This window comes from Heterobasidion irregulare, assembly GCF_000320585.1.
Source record: "Heterobasidion irregulare TC 32-1 unplaced genomic scaffold scaffold_09, whole genome shotgun sequence".
NCBI classification, from domain to species: Eukaryota; Fungi; Basidiomycota; class Agaricomycetes; order Russulales; family Bondarzewiaceae; genus Heterobasidion; species Heterobasidion irregulare.
The window spans coordinates 1,416,248-1,432,405 of record NW_009258205.1 but is presented as its reverse complement, the minus strand read 5'-3'; the positions used below and the strand labels follow the sequence as shown (position 1 = coordinate 1,432,405).

Below are 16,158 nucleotides of genomic sequence, written 5' to 3'. Positions count from 1 at the left end.
ATCAACCCCGCGAATTGAGATGATATTTTGCCAACCTAGACTTCCACTTCGGTCGGTCAGCGATAGAAGACGACCAGGAAAAGAAGAAACACACTTGCCGATTCCTGGACGTCGACACCTGCGAGCTTTGGGAATCGCTCACCACTTTCACCGACGCCACGAAGACATTCAAGGAGTTCTGCGAAGAAGTCTACAGACTGTACCCCGGATCGGAGGAAGAGCGCAAATGGTCGGTATCAGATATGGACAAGCTAGTCGGCGAAACGAGCAGGGTCGGTATCTTGTCTCTCAGCGAACTCGGCGACTATCATCGGCGATTCCTGGCGATCACGGTATTCCTCCTCAGCAAAGCACGAATCTCTGTCGCCGAACAAGGACGCGCCTTCGCTAGAGGATTCCAACCGGAGCTATGGGCAAGAATCTCTCAACGTCTACAACTCAAGTTCCCCGATCATTTCCCAGACGACCCATACAACCTCCAGGACATCCACGACGCGGCCCGATTCGTCTTGCACGGCACCACGTCCGCCTACAGCACGACCTCTACCGACATCTCTCGAGCAGCCCCCGCCGCACCGCCCACCAACGCAATCAAAGCCAAAGACCTGGCAACCATGTTCGAAAGACTCACCGACACCTTTGTCAAGGCCATCGCAGCTCAAGGGACGTCCAGGCCAGCCGATCGACCATCCCGACAACCAGGACAAGGCGGCGACAACTGCATGTTCTGCGGCAGTCCCGAACACTTCATGCGCGCCTGTCCCGAGGTCACCGAATACATTCGGATTGGCAAATGCAAGCGGAATATCGAGGGGAAGGTTGTATTGTCAAGTGGGGCATTCGTACCCAGAGAAATCACAGGTAGTAACCTGAAGGACCGAGTTGACGAATGGCATCGCAGGAATCCAGGACAGTTGGCGACTGGACAGATGATGTTCACGGTAAATGCGACGCCGACTCACCCGATGACGATAGCCTCCCGTCACAATTCACCCTCGCTGCTGGATGTCACCCCGACTTACCAACTCACCGACGTCCAGCGAATCGCAAGCCTCGAACGCGAACTATTCGCACTCCGAACGCGGGGCGCGAGGGCACGCGAAATGGCCCAGACAGGACGTTCGACACTTTCTCCTTCACCGGCTCCCGAACGAGCGAGGACTGAAACCCCCGAACCCGAACCCCGACCGACCACCCCGACTCAGCGACCGCCCCCGGTACCAGCCAAGGACGATGCTCCGATCCACCCATACGCCAAAGCCCAGGATGCCACCTATGCACCACCACACGAACGCAACATGGGGGCCCCGGCGAAGATACCATCGGCAAAGAAGGATGCTCCGGCCTACAAAACCACGGCGCCGATCTACGACGAGAAGGTAGCAGCTGAGGTCTACAACAGGGCAATGGCCACTCAGGTGACGCTTACCCAGCGCGAACTACTCTCCCTCTCTGCCGAAGTCCGTTCGCAGGTCAGAGAAGCCACGTCGGCACGCCGATCGCCTGCCAAAGACGCCAGCAATGTTAGGACCTTCTACCAAGATGCCGAGCTACCCTACGCCATCGACGATCTCGAACCACCGGCTCGACCAACCGTCTCCTCCTTCGTCAATGTCCTGCACCAACCGGAAACACCCCCGCCGGGCGCGATCATCATCCCCGACATGTACGAAACGTACCTGAAGAATCTACAGCCCGGTCAGGTTCCTCAGCCGTTGATAGTTGCTAAAGAATTGTCTGCCCTAAGGTCCATCGTTCCCCTCGTCGATCATCAGCAGGAAGTCGAATGTGTCATCAACCCGGGTTCACAAGTCATCGCCATGTCGGAAGGCATTTGCAACGAACTGGCGCTCATCTACGACCCCGAAATCGTCCTCAATATGCAGTCGGCGAATGGCGAAATCGACCGATCCTTGGGCCTCGCACGCAACGTCCCATTCCTCATCGGCGACATCACCCTGTACCTCCAAGTCCACATCATTTGGAACCCTGCCTACGACGTTCTCCTCGGTCGGCCCTTCGACATCCTCACCGAAAGTATCGTCAAGAATTATTCGAATGAAGACCAGACGATCACCATCAGCGACCCGAACACAGGATGACGAGCCACCATTCCGACGATCCGGCGAGGACCCCCTCGAGTTCTTCACCGGAGACAAGCGGGTTTTCGCGACTCGATGAATTGATCCGAGATCAAGGAGAAGTTGCACTGATCATTTCCACCGATCATGATACCCCCAATTTCCCACTTATCGAAGCGTCCTCAGATTTCCATTCTCTATCTCCCTCTCGTCGCGATCTTTGTCTCAAGTACATTCTGGCCGCCGATTTGGGGCCCGAAAATCATCTCAAAAACAATCTCGATACCGATATGTCGTCTTTATTTTCCTTAGTCGTCCCCGGTTCTTTCCATTCCACTAATATCGCCGACCCGGTCGCCATCTTCGCCGCCAAGCGCAAGTACAAACCGGTTGCACAGAAAACACGACCAGTCTTGGCCGACCTCCCCGAAAAGTTCCGAATCGTTCGGAACATCCTCGGTGACCCTCTCGCTACCCTTCCGACGCTGACGCCGAACCCCCCACCATTCACACCAACCGGTAGATATACAGCCGAACGACGCAACCTCATCGACAAAGTCCACTCGGACGACTTCCTTTGGCCGGCCGAACGACAGCTCATGCACCATTTCATGTGTCTACAAGAGATGGGATTTGCTTGGGATGATTCGGAATGCGGACGTTTCCGCGAGGACTTCTTCCCACCAGTCAATATGCCAGTAGTCGAACACAAGCCCTGGGTTCAGCACAACATCCCGATTCCACCAGGCATCTACGACGAAGTGTGCAGACTTATCAAAACCAAGATCGCCGCTGGAGTCTATGAGCCGTCGAATTCGTCCTACCGATCGCACTGGTTTACGGTCGTCAAGAAGACGAATAGCACCGCCACTGGCACCAAACTCCGAATCGTTCACAGCCTCGAACCCCTGAACGCAGTCACCATCCAGCATTCAGGTGTGCCCCCATATACCGATCAGATCGCTGAACAGTTTGCAGCTCGCGCTTGCGGCGGCATTCTGGATCTCTATGTCGGATACGACGAACGAGGGCTCGCCGAATCATCTCGCGACTTCACTACATTCCAGACCCCGTTCGGAGCCCACCGACTCGTCACCCTACCCATGGGATGGACGAATTCGGTCCCGATCTTCCACGACGACATCACCCACATCCTCCAGCCAGAGATCCCAGCCACCACCATTCCTTTCATCAACGACGTTCCGATTCGGGGCCCACCGACCCGATACGAACTTCCGAACGGAGGCTTCGAAACGCATCCCGACAACCCCGGCATACGACGATTTGTGTGGGAACACTTTCAAGGCCTCAATCGGGTGGTTCAGCGGATGAAGTATAGTGGAGGAACATTTTCGGGACACAAGGCGACACTCTGCGCAGCCGAAATCACAGTGGTCGGCCATCGCTGCACGTACGAAGGAAGGTTGCCCGATGAATCTAGGGTAGAATCAATTATGAAGTGGGGACCATGCAGGGATCTCTCCGATGTTCGGGCATTTTTGGGGACGATCGGTGTCGTTCGGATCTTCATTCGGAATTTTGCACACAGGGCACATGCACTGACTATGTTAACGCGCAAAGATTTTCCATTCGTGTTCGGTCCAGACCAGATAGCAGCCCAAGACGACCTCCGGTCGGCACTGCTCGAATCGCCAGCCCTCCGGCCGATCGACTATGGGTCGGCAGCCAACGTCATCCTCGCCGTCGATACCTCACAAATCGCGGTCGGCTTCCACCTCTGTCAATGCGCACTCGACAATCCGCGGGTTCGGTACTATGCTCGATTCGGCTCCATCACCCTTAACGACCGCGAATCGCGATTCTCCCAGCCGAAGCTCGAGCTCTACGGTCTCTTTCGCGCCCTCCGATCGCTCAAAATGTATCTCATCGGCGTTCGGAATCTGATAGTCAAAGTAGACGCACGCTATATCAAGGGCATGCTCACTAACCCGGATCTCGAACCCAGCGCCAGCATCAATCGGTGGATCGTCTCTATCCTTACCTTCCATTTCACACTTGTCCACGTCCCTGGCACCTCTCACGGCCCCGATGGACTCTCCCGACGACCACCGCAACCCACCGATCGACCCGAACCCGAAGACAACTTTGACGACTGGATCGACAATCTCTACGGCTTCCTCCATCAGATCAACAACACGTTCCCCACCTCCATCTCAACTTCGACCACCGCCATCTTCACCTCCTCACTCATAGGCGACCCCCCGACCAATACCGGCTCCGACGACGAAGGCCCGACTATCGACTATTCGGATATCCCAAGATCGCAAAAAGCGTTGGAAGCCGAAGAACGCCTTTGGTCGGTCCGTGACTGGCACCGAACATTGGTTCGGCCCCCCTCTCTCTCCGACTCCGAATATGCTACCTTCCTACAATATTGCACTGAGTTCTTTATCGCAGCCGACAAGCTATGGAGAAAAGACTCGCACGGTCAACACAAGATTGTTGCAGCCCCTTCTAGTCGGATCACAATTCTCACCGCCGCCCACGACGACGTTGCTCACAAGGGATTCTACGCCACGACCGCCTTGATCGCCGAACGCTTCTGGTGGCCGCACATGAGGCAAGATATTTCTTGGTTTGTTCGGACATGTCACCTTTGCCAGATTCGCCAGACTCGCAACGTCCTCATTCCCCCGACCATCGCCACGCCCGCACCACTCTTTGCGAAGATGTATATGGATACCATGCACATGCCGACCGCCGGCGGTTTCAAGTATCTCGTTCAAGGCCGCTGTTCGGTATCACACTACCCTGAATTCCGAATGCTGCGACGCGAAACAAGCTCAGCCCTCGCCGACTGGATCTTCGAGGATATCCTGTGCCGATGGGGGACATTGGTAGAGATCGTCTCCGACAACGGACCAGCGTTCGTCAAGGCACTCGACCAGTTAGCGAAAAAGTACCACGTTCGGCACATCCGTATTTCGGGCTACAATTCCCGCGCCAACGGCATCGCCGAACGACCTCACTTCGACGTTCGGCAGGCTCTGTTCAAAGCCGTCGATGGAGACCAGGCCAAGTGGAATCGTGCAGCTCATTTCATATTCTGGGCTGATCGCATTACTGTTCGGCGCCGAATGGGTTGCTCGCCATACTTCGCAGCGACCGGAACCCATCCCCTCCTGCCCCTCGACATCGCCGAAGCCACCTACCTCCTGCCACCGCCGACCACAACCCTCAGCACCACCGACCTCATTGCCCGACGAGCCATAGCCTTGCAGAAACGCCGATCAGACCTCGCCCACCTTCGCAGCTCAGTTGTCGACACCTGTGTCCAGGCCGCCATCCGATTCGAACAACAGCATTCGGCCACACTTCGCGACTTCAATTTCCACCGAGGCTCGCTTGTCCTGATGCGCAACACAGCCATAGAAAAGGTGCTCAATCGGAAGATGCGTCCACGGTATTTAGGGCCTCTGCTAGTAATTTCTAGGAATCGGGGAGGAGCATATATTCTGGCCGAACTCGACGGATCAGTCTTTGATCGGCCAATTGCAGCATTCCGTGTTATTCCTTATTTTGCTCGCAGGTCTCTGGAGCTCACCAATCTTGAAGCCCTCCTCGACATCTCGCAGGAACGCCTTCGGGCCATGGAAGATTCCCGATCGAGCGACAACGACGCCGAAAACGATAGTGCCGATGAAGACACCGACACCAGCTCAGTCCGATCGGCGGAAGACGACGACGCGGCTTCGGTGACCTCCGACTAGATCCCACCCTCCCACCCTTCGCTCTCTTCGGTCGGTGACTGGGGACAGTCACGATTTCAGTAGGGCAGAGGATTCACAGATATACCCATTCCTTATTTTCGTTTATTCGTCACAGACATGGACTGACACCCAATCATTTCCACATCTCTTAGTACTTTTTGCCGCCGAACGATCGCCGACCGAATAGTCGGCACTCTTTTTCCCCATCACTCCTTCAAGTACCAAGTCGCATTGAAGACTTCTTCCGATTTGCGCAAAACCATAGGGTTTTATGCCTGTGATGACATACTGAGGCTTCCCCTAATATTTCATTTATTTTCTTCATTTCTGCCGAACGCTTCACTTACAAGTACATATTCACACAGTCATTTCCCCGACCGATTTCCCCAATCATCGTGGCCCCGACTTCACCCAACAATCAATTTTCACACAAAACAAGTTTCCCTTTTATTTTATGCTACATTTTGATTTTATAAACAAAAAGGGACAAGACTCATTCAGCAGGTACAAAATCACTGGACACCGACATTCCGGAATCGCTCTCCTCTGACGAATCCCCAACCAGGACAACGTCCGAAGATGCCGATGGACCCACCCGGGCCTCGAGCGCCGCCAACTCATCCTGCCACATTGCGATTGAATGCGCCAGCGAGGCGCACGACCCCTCGGCCACAGCAATCCGGTACCAAAGTTCGGACGCAATACCCTGGGCGACGACCAGCGACAGACGAGAAGAGTCGGGCTGGACGGGGACAGCGGCCGAACGAGGACGAGAAGGACGAGAGGAAGCAGGAATGACCTTTGTTGTGGTCGGGAGCCGCTTGACCGGCTTCCTGTTGCGAACGGCTGTACCAACCGATGAGCTCTCACCCCAGCGATCACCGAACCATTACTTACCTTTCGTCTGTGCGATACTCTCCCCGACCGAACGCTCTGGGACGAGTACCTCCACCTTGCGCCGCTTTAGAGGGCGAGATGGCTCCTTCTCTTCCGACTTCTCCGCTGCTGGAACAGTCGACTTCCCCTTCCCCTTCGACTTCCCCTTCTCCTTCGGCGTCCACCAGGGCTGAAAACTGCACCCCTTTCGTTCGTCGGCACACTTGATGCATGAGATCTGGCCAGATCTCGTGTAGCAGCGAAACGCCCTAGTGGCGAAATCTTCGGTGCACCGATAACAGGCACACTCGGCCTAAGAAAAGAGGGTCAGTATCAGGACAGGGCGGCAAGAGGGAAGGGACGTACCAAAACATCACCAGGAAGCAGTCCAGGAGGGTTCTCGAGGACCTTCCCAGCGCCGTTCCTTTCCACCGGGGGACGAACCGTCGACATTTGGCCTGTGCCAGGACCCAGAGGAAGCACGACCCGTCCAGCAGTCGGCGTCCGTTGGCGCGCGAACTCTACGACAACGGCAGCGGCCGATTTCCTGCCCTTCGCGTCGGTCGGGGTGGCGGAGGCGACCGGATCCACGCCCATGCGGCTCATAGCGGCGGTTGCGGAGGCGAGTGCAGGATCGGCGATAATAGATCCCGGACGAGAGGGCGAGTTGGCGAAAGAAGGAGCGGGATGGGAAGCTTCGGCGACGGAGGCGGAAGGAGAGGGCGAGCGAAGAAAGAGGGGGAGGGGTATGACGGACTCTGCTTCTAGGATGGCCATTTGACGGTCCCCTTCTTCCGGTTCGATCGACCCACTGAACATCGCCTCCACCAAGGCCTCTCGACGCCGCTGACGATCTTCTTCGGCCAACCGACAGGCAGCGGCAGCCCGCATCGCCTCGGCTTCCTCAGCCTCACGTTCGGCGACTTCAACCCGCGCAGCCTCCTCTGCCAGGGCCTGTTCTTCGGCCGCTTGTTGCTGCACTGCAAAGCGCGCCGCACGCTGCGGCAAGATGCGCGAACCCCAGGCAAGCCAGTCGTCAGTGGCAATATGATCGAGGCCTCTCTCAGCCTCGGCGACCCAGGCTGCGAGTTCGGGCATGTCCTGCCCACGCGCCGAACGATTGAATACAGCCTGCAAGGACGTCAGCAGCCAGCAGAAGGCAAAAGGAAGGACCGACTTACCACTCGTTTGGCGAACCCCTGCGCCCAGGCCTCGTAATCTTCGTATTCGGCGGCGCCGTCGGGAAGGGCGAGCATGTACTCCCCGAGTTTGGTTTTGAGGACAGGGACAATGGAGGACATGGTGGGAAGGCCGAAAGGGTTCGGATGAGGAGACGAAGCGGCAGGAGGGTAGCGATGAAGGACTTAGTCGCGGGAGAATCAACAATCGGCAGGGGATCGTGGTCACCTGACAAAGCCCCGTGCCACTACGCTCGGCAGAGACCGCGATACGCGCCACCGCTCCTTGCCGACACGCTCTCACGCCAGCGTCTAGTTGGGACACGCTAGGCTTCAGCCACTTCCTCACCTAATCAGTTGCCATGCCACAGGACTTTGCCGACTCAGCCCCGGTCTCTCTTGCGCGCCGACCCGGTCCTTTCTACGACATCTCCTTGCCGATTAGTCACCTGTGCCACATCTCTCCCACGCACCCACACCTTTCCACGCCACCGCTCATAGCCGAACTCTTTCCCACATCCACACCACCACATTTTCCACACCATTTTTTTTCCGCTCCGACTCATAGCCGCCGACCACTGACTGAGGACAGTCAGGATTTCAGTAGGGAGGAGATGATGAGCATGCACCCGCGCTAGGGTCAGAGGGAGGTATTCGGGAAGCTTTGGGGAGATACCGAACAGCGCTCGACAAGTACCGAAGACGCCGACTTTACCGAACACGGTCGGCCCCTACCCGACCGACGACAAGCCACCGAAGGACGTTCGGCAGCACTGGGGTCAGTTCGCCCACACTTCACGTACTCACCATGACCACATAGGAGTGTTACGATAAGTGTTTACAAGATCAAAGCCAGTAGTCCGAATCGGCCGATGTCCTCCGTGAGTCGGTCGGTCGTTATCGCTTATCTTCCCAACTTCCACATGGTCGGTCAAACGCGATCTTGCACCATTACTTGGCCACCCTGGTCGTACGATACCTCTCCTTTATTTTTCATTGGTTCTCCAATGCCTGTTCCGTCTACCTACGCTCGGGCGATGGATCCCGAACGTTCGGGATTTCGCCATCGCTGATTAACTTTTACCTTGTCACCTTCGGAGCCCATATGGACATCTCACCTACCTTCTTATCTTCTCTGATCGCTAAGGCTTGGCGCCCATTCGACATCTACTCTCATTTCTTGTTTAATATTTTACTTAGAGGCTCTGTTTACTATAAAAACCTACATACACCTCTGGAATAAACCAGCTTTCGCACCCCACAGTTCAGAGCTCATTCGCACTCATCTCAACCATCGAAATCGTCTTCGTCGACTTCCGAAAACTTGTCATCCTTGTCGTTCGGCCTCATTCGCGTTCATACTCGTCTCTTCGCTCGTACCCCCCGTCCTCCCTCGTATATTGTCAGAGTCCCGTGTGGCTCTTGAAGCACGTAGTTGTCGGTCGCGACACTACCTTCTCATTACCGACCGCATCGCCGACACGACCGACCAAACGTTCGGTCGGTGTTCGGCGCAGTCCCGAAACCGTTCGGGCGCTATAATCTCACACTCCCCGATTGCTTCTCAGTATGCCTTCAATTTCTAAAGTCATCACTTACAATTCCTTGTGTATCAGATACTAGCTCCAGCACCCCTGCATTAGAGGTTGTTTTAGTGTTGTGCTCGGCACTTAGAGCCACCTCTAGCGTATCACCGTGCCTGTATCAAATCCAAGAAGGCCTCCGTACATGGTCATGGAACGCCCTCCTCCAAGACAACAAGAGGTTCATACAGTGCATAGCAATCCCACAACCTCCTCCTCTCACCAGGTACAAAACATTCCCATATCCCAGGGTGGTACTGACAAGGAGAAACCGCCCATCCATCGAAGAAGTAAAGGAAGGAGGAGTTGAGGAATCTAGACAACCCTCCGATGTGGAACAACTATTGGCAGGGGTTTTCGACACTGGCCTGGAACGCCTCCTACTAGTACTAGATTTCATACGGACGAGGGACAGGATAACCAAAGTAGCCGCAGAACTCACCGCATTGATTCGGAGGCTCAAAGAAATCACTTTTGGACTCGATCCGAGCTCGATGCATGGGATGCTCTAGATGACCTAGGGAACTATGATGACGCAGATCCCTATTACCGACCCAAAGAAGGAGGCGACGGCTACCAAGAACCCTACGATTACTCAAGGGACTCATAATGAGGAAAAAAAGGGGGTAAGGAAGTTAAGGAACTCCTTCCCGATAGGAGTTAAGGTCTGAAATGACCTAAAACTAGTTCGTCCGTAATGACATAAAACTATGTTCATCCCTCAAGACGTTAGACTGTATGACCTTGTCCAAAAAAGACATTAAACTACCCCACATCTGGGATGACATCTAAACTATTGGACCTGCATGTCTTCAAACTGTGAAAAGACAAGAAGGCAGGGGAAGTACCTGACCACCCGTCCTGGTTCAAATGATGGTAAGAATCAAAGGCACATAAGCGGGCATAATTCCATGTATGACCTATAGTGGGATCCTTCTACATCCTCGCTGTCAAGGGGTAATCTGACAGATGCACCAAGCATCCTATTTAGATCCTCAGTTTTACAGGGTTTTTTCCGCATTAGGGAACTCTCTACATGACAAACTCTACTCGTAGGTGTCGACAAGCCGGCTCTTCGTCTTGGTACAATGAAGGTGCCCGTACATAACTGGTTGCAAGTCCGAGGCCAAGAATTATGATGCATAACTTATTAAGTGAACCCTCATAGTCAAGGTGTGACTGGTGTTTTGGGACATCCCACTTTGGATCTCCCGTTTTACAGGATCGTTTCTGCATTAGGGGATCCTATAGCTGATGCATGAGATAAGTAGAGTCCGGGCTACCTCTGCTTAAAGTGCTTCCTCCAAGGAATGCGAGGCCATAAATCACATTTGGAACAATGTAAAACTACCAAGGGCTTGGTCCACAATGACTATAAACTACTAGGGTTCGCAATGACATTAAACTAGTCCTCGTCCGAGATGACGGAAAACTACCCTTGTCCGAGATGATATAAAACTACCATTGACCCGAGGAGTGTGGTTGTATTCTAGTGAAGCGCAGATTTTTGGGAGGATCCGCGTCGCAGAACCCTGCCTGTAAGCGGTCAAAGCGCTTCGATGTTCACTCGCTTTTCAGTAAAAGAACATTGGGTCGACTTGGTTCAAATCCAAGCAAGGGGTCTGGGGATGTAGAAGAACACACATTTCTTCATGGTGCACCCAGTCTAGTCCTGGAGTCGAAGTACAAGGAATTCCACTCCAAGACCTAGTCAGGAGGCAACTAGGACACGTGCCTCGAGTTGAAAATCTAGTTGGAAGGAACTAGATCACGCAACTTTCTTTGGCTCACATTGCGGAAAAACAACAAGAGCTGGCCACTCATCCACTCATCCGGAGAAGTCTATTCTGCCACCACATCCAAAACAACGTTAAACTACTGTCCCTTCATTCTAGGGATCATAGGATGTCATTTCAAGATTGAGATGGCATCACATCTGCAATGACGGTAAACTATTTGTCCCTTTTCACACAGGGATTGTAGATGATGTCTGTATAATAGACAGACACTGCCTGGTCCAAAATGACCTTAAACTACCTGTCCCTCCAAGCATAGGGACTGTGCGTGGCGATCTTGACAAGATACCATGCGTCTGCGATGACGTTAAACTAGCGCCCCCTTGGACTTAGGGGTTGTTATTGATGTCCACGCCCTCGGACACCAACATGTCTGAAATGACACTAAACTATTGTCCTCTCAAGAATAAGGATTGTAATGGACATCTCAATCAGATACCATTTCATCTGCAATGACATTAAATTACTTGCTCCTTACCGCATAGGAGTTGTAATTGGCCACCCTGGGTGCCGATCGTCCACAATGACACTAAACTACTCGTCCCTTCTGGTACAGGGATCATCAGTCGACATCATTTTTGATGAAGAAATGCCAACCAAATGTCCGAAATGATGGTACACTACCTTCGTCCTCAGAAGGAAAAGCCTATTGTGACTCGAGGGACACAGTCAGACGATAGCAGCCGCCTATGGCATGGCGTTAAACTGCAAGATTGCCTATGGCACGGCATTAAACTGAGCGGTCTCACAACATTGAGACATTACAAGTTATCCAGTTTGATATAGCATAAACCATTCCCATCATGCCTTAGTAGAATCTGGAGCGGGTAAAGTCTGGTCTAAGGCCCTATGCACATAACTAATAAATGGTCCGGCGTGCAGAAACATCTTTCCCCACAGATACTCCATGTTGATGATGAAGCAGGTCTGCAATAACCTAGAAAGCAAACTACTAGGAGGCATAAAGCGCCTTAATATTGTCCGCAACGACAATAAACTACAGACCGTCTGGCAAGACGTTTAAACTACCATCGTGGATATATCTCGCAAACCCGAACAATATATCAGCTGTGGTCTTAAGATCTATTCGTGCATGCAAACGGGCCAATTTGGAAAAGGAGTCAGACTCCTCCTTACACCTCATGGCGCCCTTCTAGTCTAATTCTCTTCACATCCTTGCCTCAAACCCAACACTACACGTGGTATTCCCCACCATAGGCCCACGTTTGTGACAAACAAACTCTGGATGCCATAAACTGCCTCACCAGAGATGAGTCTACTGTATGGGGACAATACTGCTTGGGATTTGATTGGGCACCCTTACCGGAGATGAGATCACTGTATGAGAGCGGTACTGCTTGGCCGTCGACTTATGCTTAAGCATGCTTTTAGGTAGTCTAGAGAAGTAGGCCTAAGCATTCGTAAAGCAATCAACCTACTTATCCGTGGACACCGCCAGTCGCCATTGAGGAAACAACAAATCATAAGGATAGACGACTATCCTGGAAACACTGAGGTTTGGCCCTTAGAGAAGGAAGAAGAAGAACCTGATGACACAAACTAGAACCCACACACTAGAGTTTCTACTCATCCACACACCACTCGTATTCATACGCCTTTCTTGATACTGTTCCAGAGGAGGCTGGAGTAAGACCGCAAGGAGGTTTACCTGCGGCAAAATAATCCTTACAGGTAAAGGAAGAACATCCTATTGATGAGGGGATTGGTACCCCCAATAGGCAACAAATAAACAGCTCAACGGAGATGGAAAACTCCTAGAGGATCAAACAATGTAAGTTGGTCTTCCTCCCAGAAAACAAAGTCATGTCCTGGAAGTCGCATCTGGAGACCCATTGTTGGATCAAGAAAGCAAATCATATATAGAGTGGCGATGAAGCGCAAAGCGCTGTCCTACTAGGCAAATAGGACATAGAAAGGGGGTATTGTTATGATTGCGTTCTATCGGGTCTTAACAGCGGTCTATTCCGATACGATTATCACAAGCATCACGCGGCCTCACAGGTTGAGGTGTACAACAAGGTACAAATAATAACCTTGGTCATCCACTCCCAACAGATCACCTATCATTGGTTGAGTAACACGAGCCATATTGCAGTGGGTATGGAATGCCGCCTTACAAACTACTTACACACCGGGCATAGAGCTCCTAGTCTTTCCTGGCCAGAAGGAGACAAACAGAGAAGCACAAGAGTAGTCGTTATTGAGAGAGACAACTTAGAGAATACCTATGGATACATATACGGTATTCTCACGCCCTATTTCCTAAAGTAGTATAAAGGTCCATAGAATAGGCTAAGGATCTTCAGTCTATTCTCCTCGTTTTAGTACTGTCTTCCTACAGTACTCCTTTATTCTTAGACAGTCCTCACACTGTCTACCCTTGCTTCAATACTGTTTTCCTACAGTATCCTCACTTACTATACCACAATAAATCTCTGGCTCCTGTGCTATGCATACAGTCAAGATCATCATTCCACTCTTCTTCCACGAGTAACCTAGTGAAGAACCTCCTACTCTTGGGGTTACTGAATGAGCAGTTCGTAACAGGCCTGAGAGGTAAGCCTGAATGTTTGCTTAAATAAACTCAAGGGCCTTCTAATGAAACTCTTTCATTTGAAGCAGCTTATGCATCTTTTTCAGCAAGGGTGACCCTTCTAACCAGAACAGCATGTAAAGATGAAGAGTCCTCCACCCTTGAATCTCAACTGTTCCAAAGTATGCTGATACTCTTCCAAAGGTCCCCATCCCACTTATAACATGCCTTCTACCCATAACAGTGACCTAGAATAGCATAGATAGAATTGTACAGATCATGAAGTGAAAAAACTTCACTGCCACATAAGACTCAAGTGTAATATTTTGTGTGCGCTTCTCTTTGCTTGGTCCCATTGTCAAAAAGAAATAATCTATATTAACCTTTTCTCTAGCAAATATTTGGGCAATTGGATTATGAAGATTGCAAGGATTGATTGTTACCCATAACATAATGATGCCAGCCTACGAACAATAGTTATTAACCAAATCTGGGTTCATAGAGCAAAGTGGGCTTGATCCAATCCCATGACCTGACCACCTGTTGCATGGATATGCTTGTGCAGTAAATGGACTGCAGAATCTAATATAGATTTGTGACTCTCCTCTTTGTGTATAGCCTGCTACAGTTTCTCCAATAGTGAGTTGCTTGGGATGCCATACATGTATATCAGCATAAAAGGCACACCTAGCATCATTTATAAACAGACTACTATAGATGTGTCACATATACCAACCAAAATAGTGTCAAATCTGAAAAGTGGCTTGATAATGGCAAGTTATACTACAATAGATGCCAATCATAGCTTGTGGCTACTTTGCACAGTGACTACAAGGTATGTCTTGGATCTATTCTGGCTATCCAAGCATAGTGTGCTGAGAGCCCTAGTGATCTGGCAGAAATATCTATGGCTTTTGTTAGAAGGAAAAGTTACCTCAAAGGATAAAGAAAGAGTTTGACATATACTGGAAAACTGTGTTAAAGGAGGAAAAAAAGGTGTGATTACTAGCCTATCAATGGCCAACAGTCATTCTAATGCATTTATTATCTGACCTACATTTACAGTACTGAGGTAAAGGCAATGGTGGGTCCTATCAGGCCTTATAATGTCATTGTCTTATATGATTGCATAACAGAAAGCTACAAGAAGTGTAGGGGGCAGTCTTTACATATTAAAGCACTAATTAGAGTATCATCATTTTGACCATGAGATAAGATTTTGTATGGTATTGGGCATTATATAATACTAGGTAGTAATATATATTACACACATTATAGCATACTCATTGCACATTGTGCTAGTGGTTAATAGGATCTCCAATCATAATTATAGCCTATACTATATAGTGATAGTAAATATAATGAATATAAACTACAATGGCTTTAGTAATCTAGCAGACAGTAGTAATACCACATATAGTGGATTTGTTCTGATGGCATATAATGGTAATAGAGACTGCTAGGAGGAGTGAGAAAAATATTCTAGTAAAGGGCCATTTTGCTATTATATCATAGTAGGTACTATCTTATATGTCTTTGTTATACATGATAGCTCCAATTAGTATGGGTTCTTACTAGGATCAGGTAGCCAAGCAATGGTGTAAGATTATATTAAGTACATAGGGTATGCATGAGCTAACCCAAGTGCTGATAAACATCCTTTGGTGGATTGTAGTCATTTAGATAAGGGCTGACCTCTTTAGTATGAGTTAGTATCTTTAGTACTTGTCTATATTTGTTCAGCCTCTTCCTAAAGCTTCTTGAATACCTCCCTTGGACCCCAGAGTAGGTATATGCTCATCACTGCATCCTAATTATGCTTTGTACATAACAAGGTAGGCTAGTCAGGTAATTTGAAGAGGACTTAATGCCAGACTCTTTATTATTTATATGCTAAAGCATAAATACTTATAATTACATATTCATATGCTCTGGCATAAATGCTTATAATTACATATTCATATGCTTTGGCATAAACATCTGAAGAAACCTCCTCTCTTAATTAGATTCAATTATTCAAAATGATAATCTGAGCTAATCAAAACACACTGTTTATAATCAACTTTATGATCAAATTTGAAATTAAGAAAACATGGTCTATACTACTACAGTCTTATTGAAATCTATAATCTAATTACAATTTTACACTTTCTAACTCCAAATTGTGTAAGTGCTACAATTTTATTTTGAGTGTGTTATTTATTTTCTATTGGTTTACTATATTATTATCTAGTGTCTAAATTCAAAGATCAAAAGCCTTGATTTTGGGGGTATTTATTGACCCATTTATATATAGAATAGATAAAAGATAAATGTGTAAAAAATCAGAAATATTGAGATTGCTTTATTTATACTGTTA

At 50.1% G+C, this 16,158-nt stretch overlaps 3 protein-coding genes across 3 annotated transcripts; 2 read left to right on the top strand and 1 right to left on the bottom strand.

Moving 5' to 3' along the window:
• Positions 1 to 242: 242 nt before the first annotated feature.
• HETIRDRAFT_420981 (uncharacterized protein) lies at positions 243 to 2,102 on the top strand (the record flags this gene model as incomplete). Its single annotated transcript, XM_009551903.1, has 1 exon — positions 243 to 2,102. The coding sequence occupies one exon, from the start codon at positions 243 to 245 to the stop codon at positions 2,100 to 2,102; it is 1,860 nt and encodes a 619-aa protein (XP_009550198.1).
• A 1,544-nt stretch (positions 2,103 to 3,646) lies between these two features.
• HETIRDRAFT_326421 (uncharacterized protein) lies at positions 3,647 to 5,140 on the top strand (the record flags this gene model as incomplete). The annotated part of the gene is made up of 1 exon (XM_009551902.1): positions 3,647 to 5,140. A coding segment is annotated over one exon (1,494 nt), but the record flags the coding sequence as incomplete, so codon positions are not given.
• Positions 5,141 to 6,305: 1,165 nt separating this feature from the next.
• On the bottom strand, positions 6,306 to 7,989 carry HETIRDRAFT_429263 (uncharacterized protein; the record flags this gene model as incomplete). Its single annotated transcript, XM_009551901.1, has 4 exons — positions 6,306 to 6,658; positions 6,710 to 7,001; positions 7,055 to 7,819; positions 7,870 to 7,989. 4 exons carry the CDS (start codon positions 7,987 to 7,989, stop codon positions 6,306 to 6,308), a joined length of 1,530 nt encoding a protein of 509 aa, XP_009550196.1.
• Between the last annotated feature and the right edge of the window lie 8,169 nt (positions 7,990 to 16,158).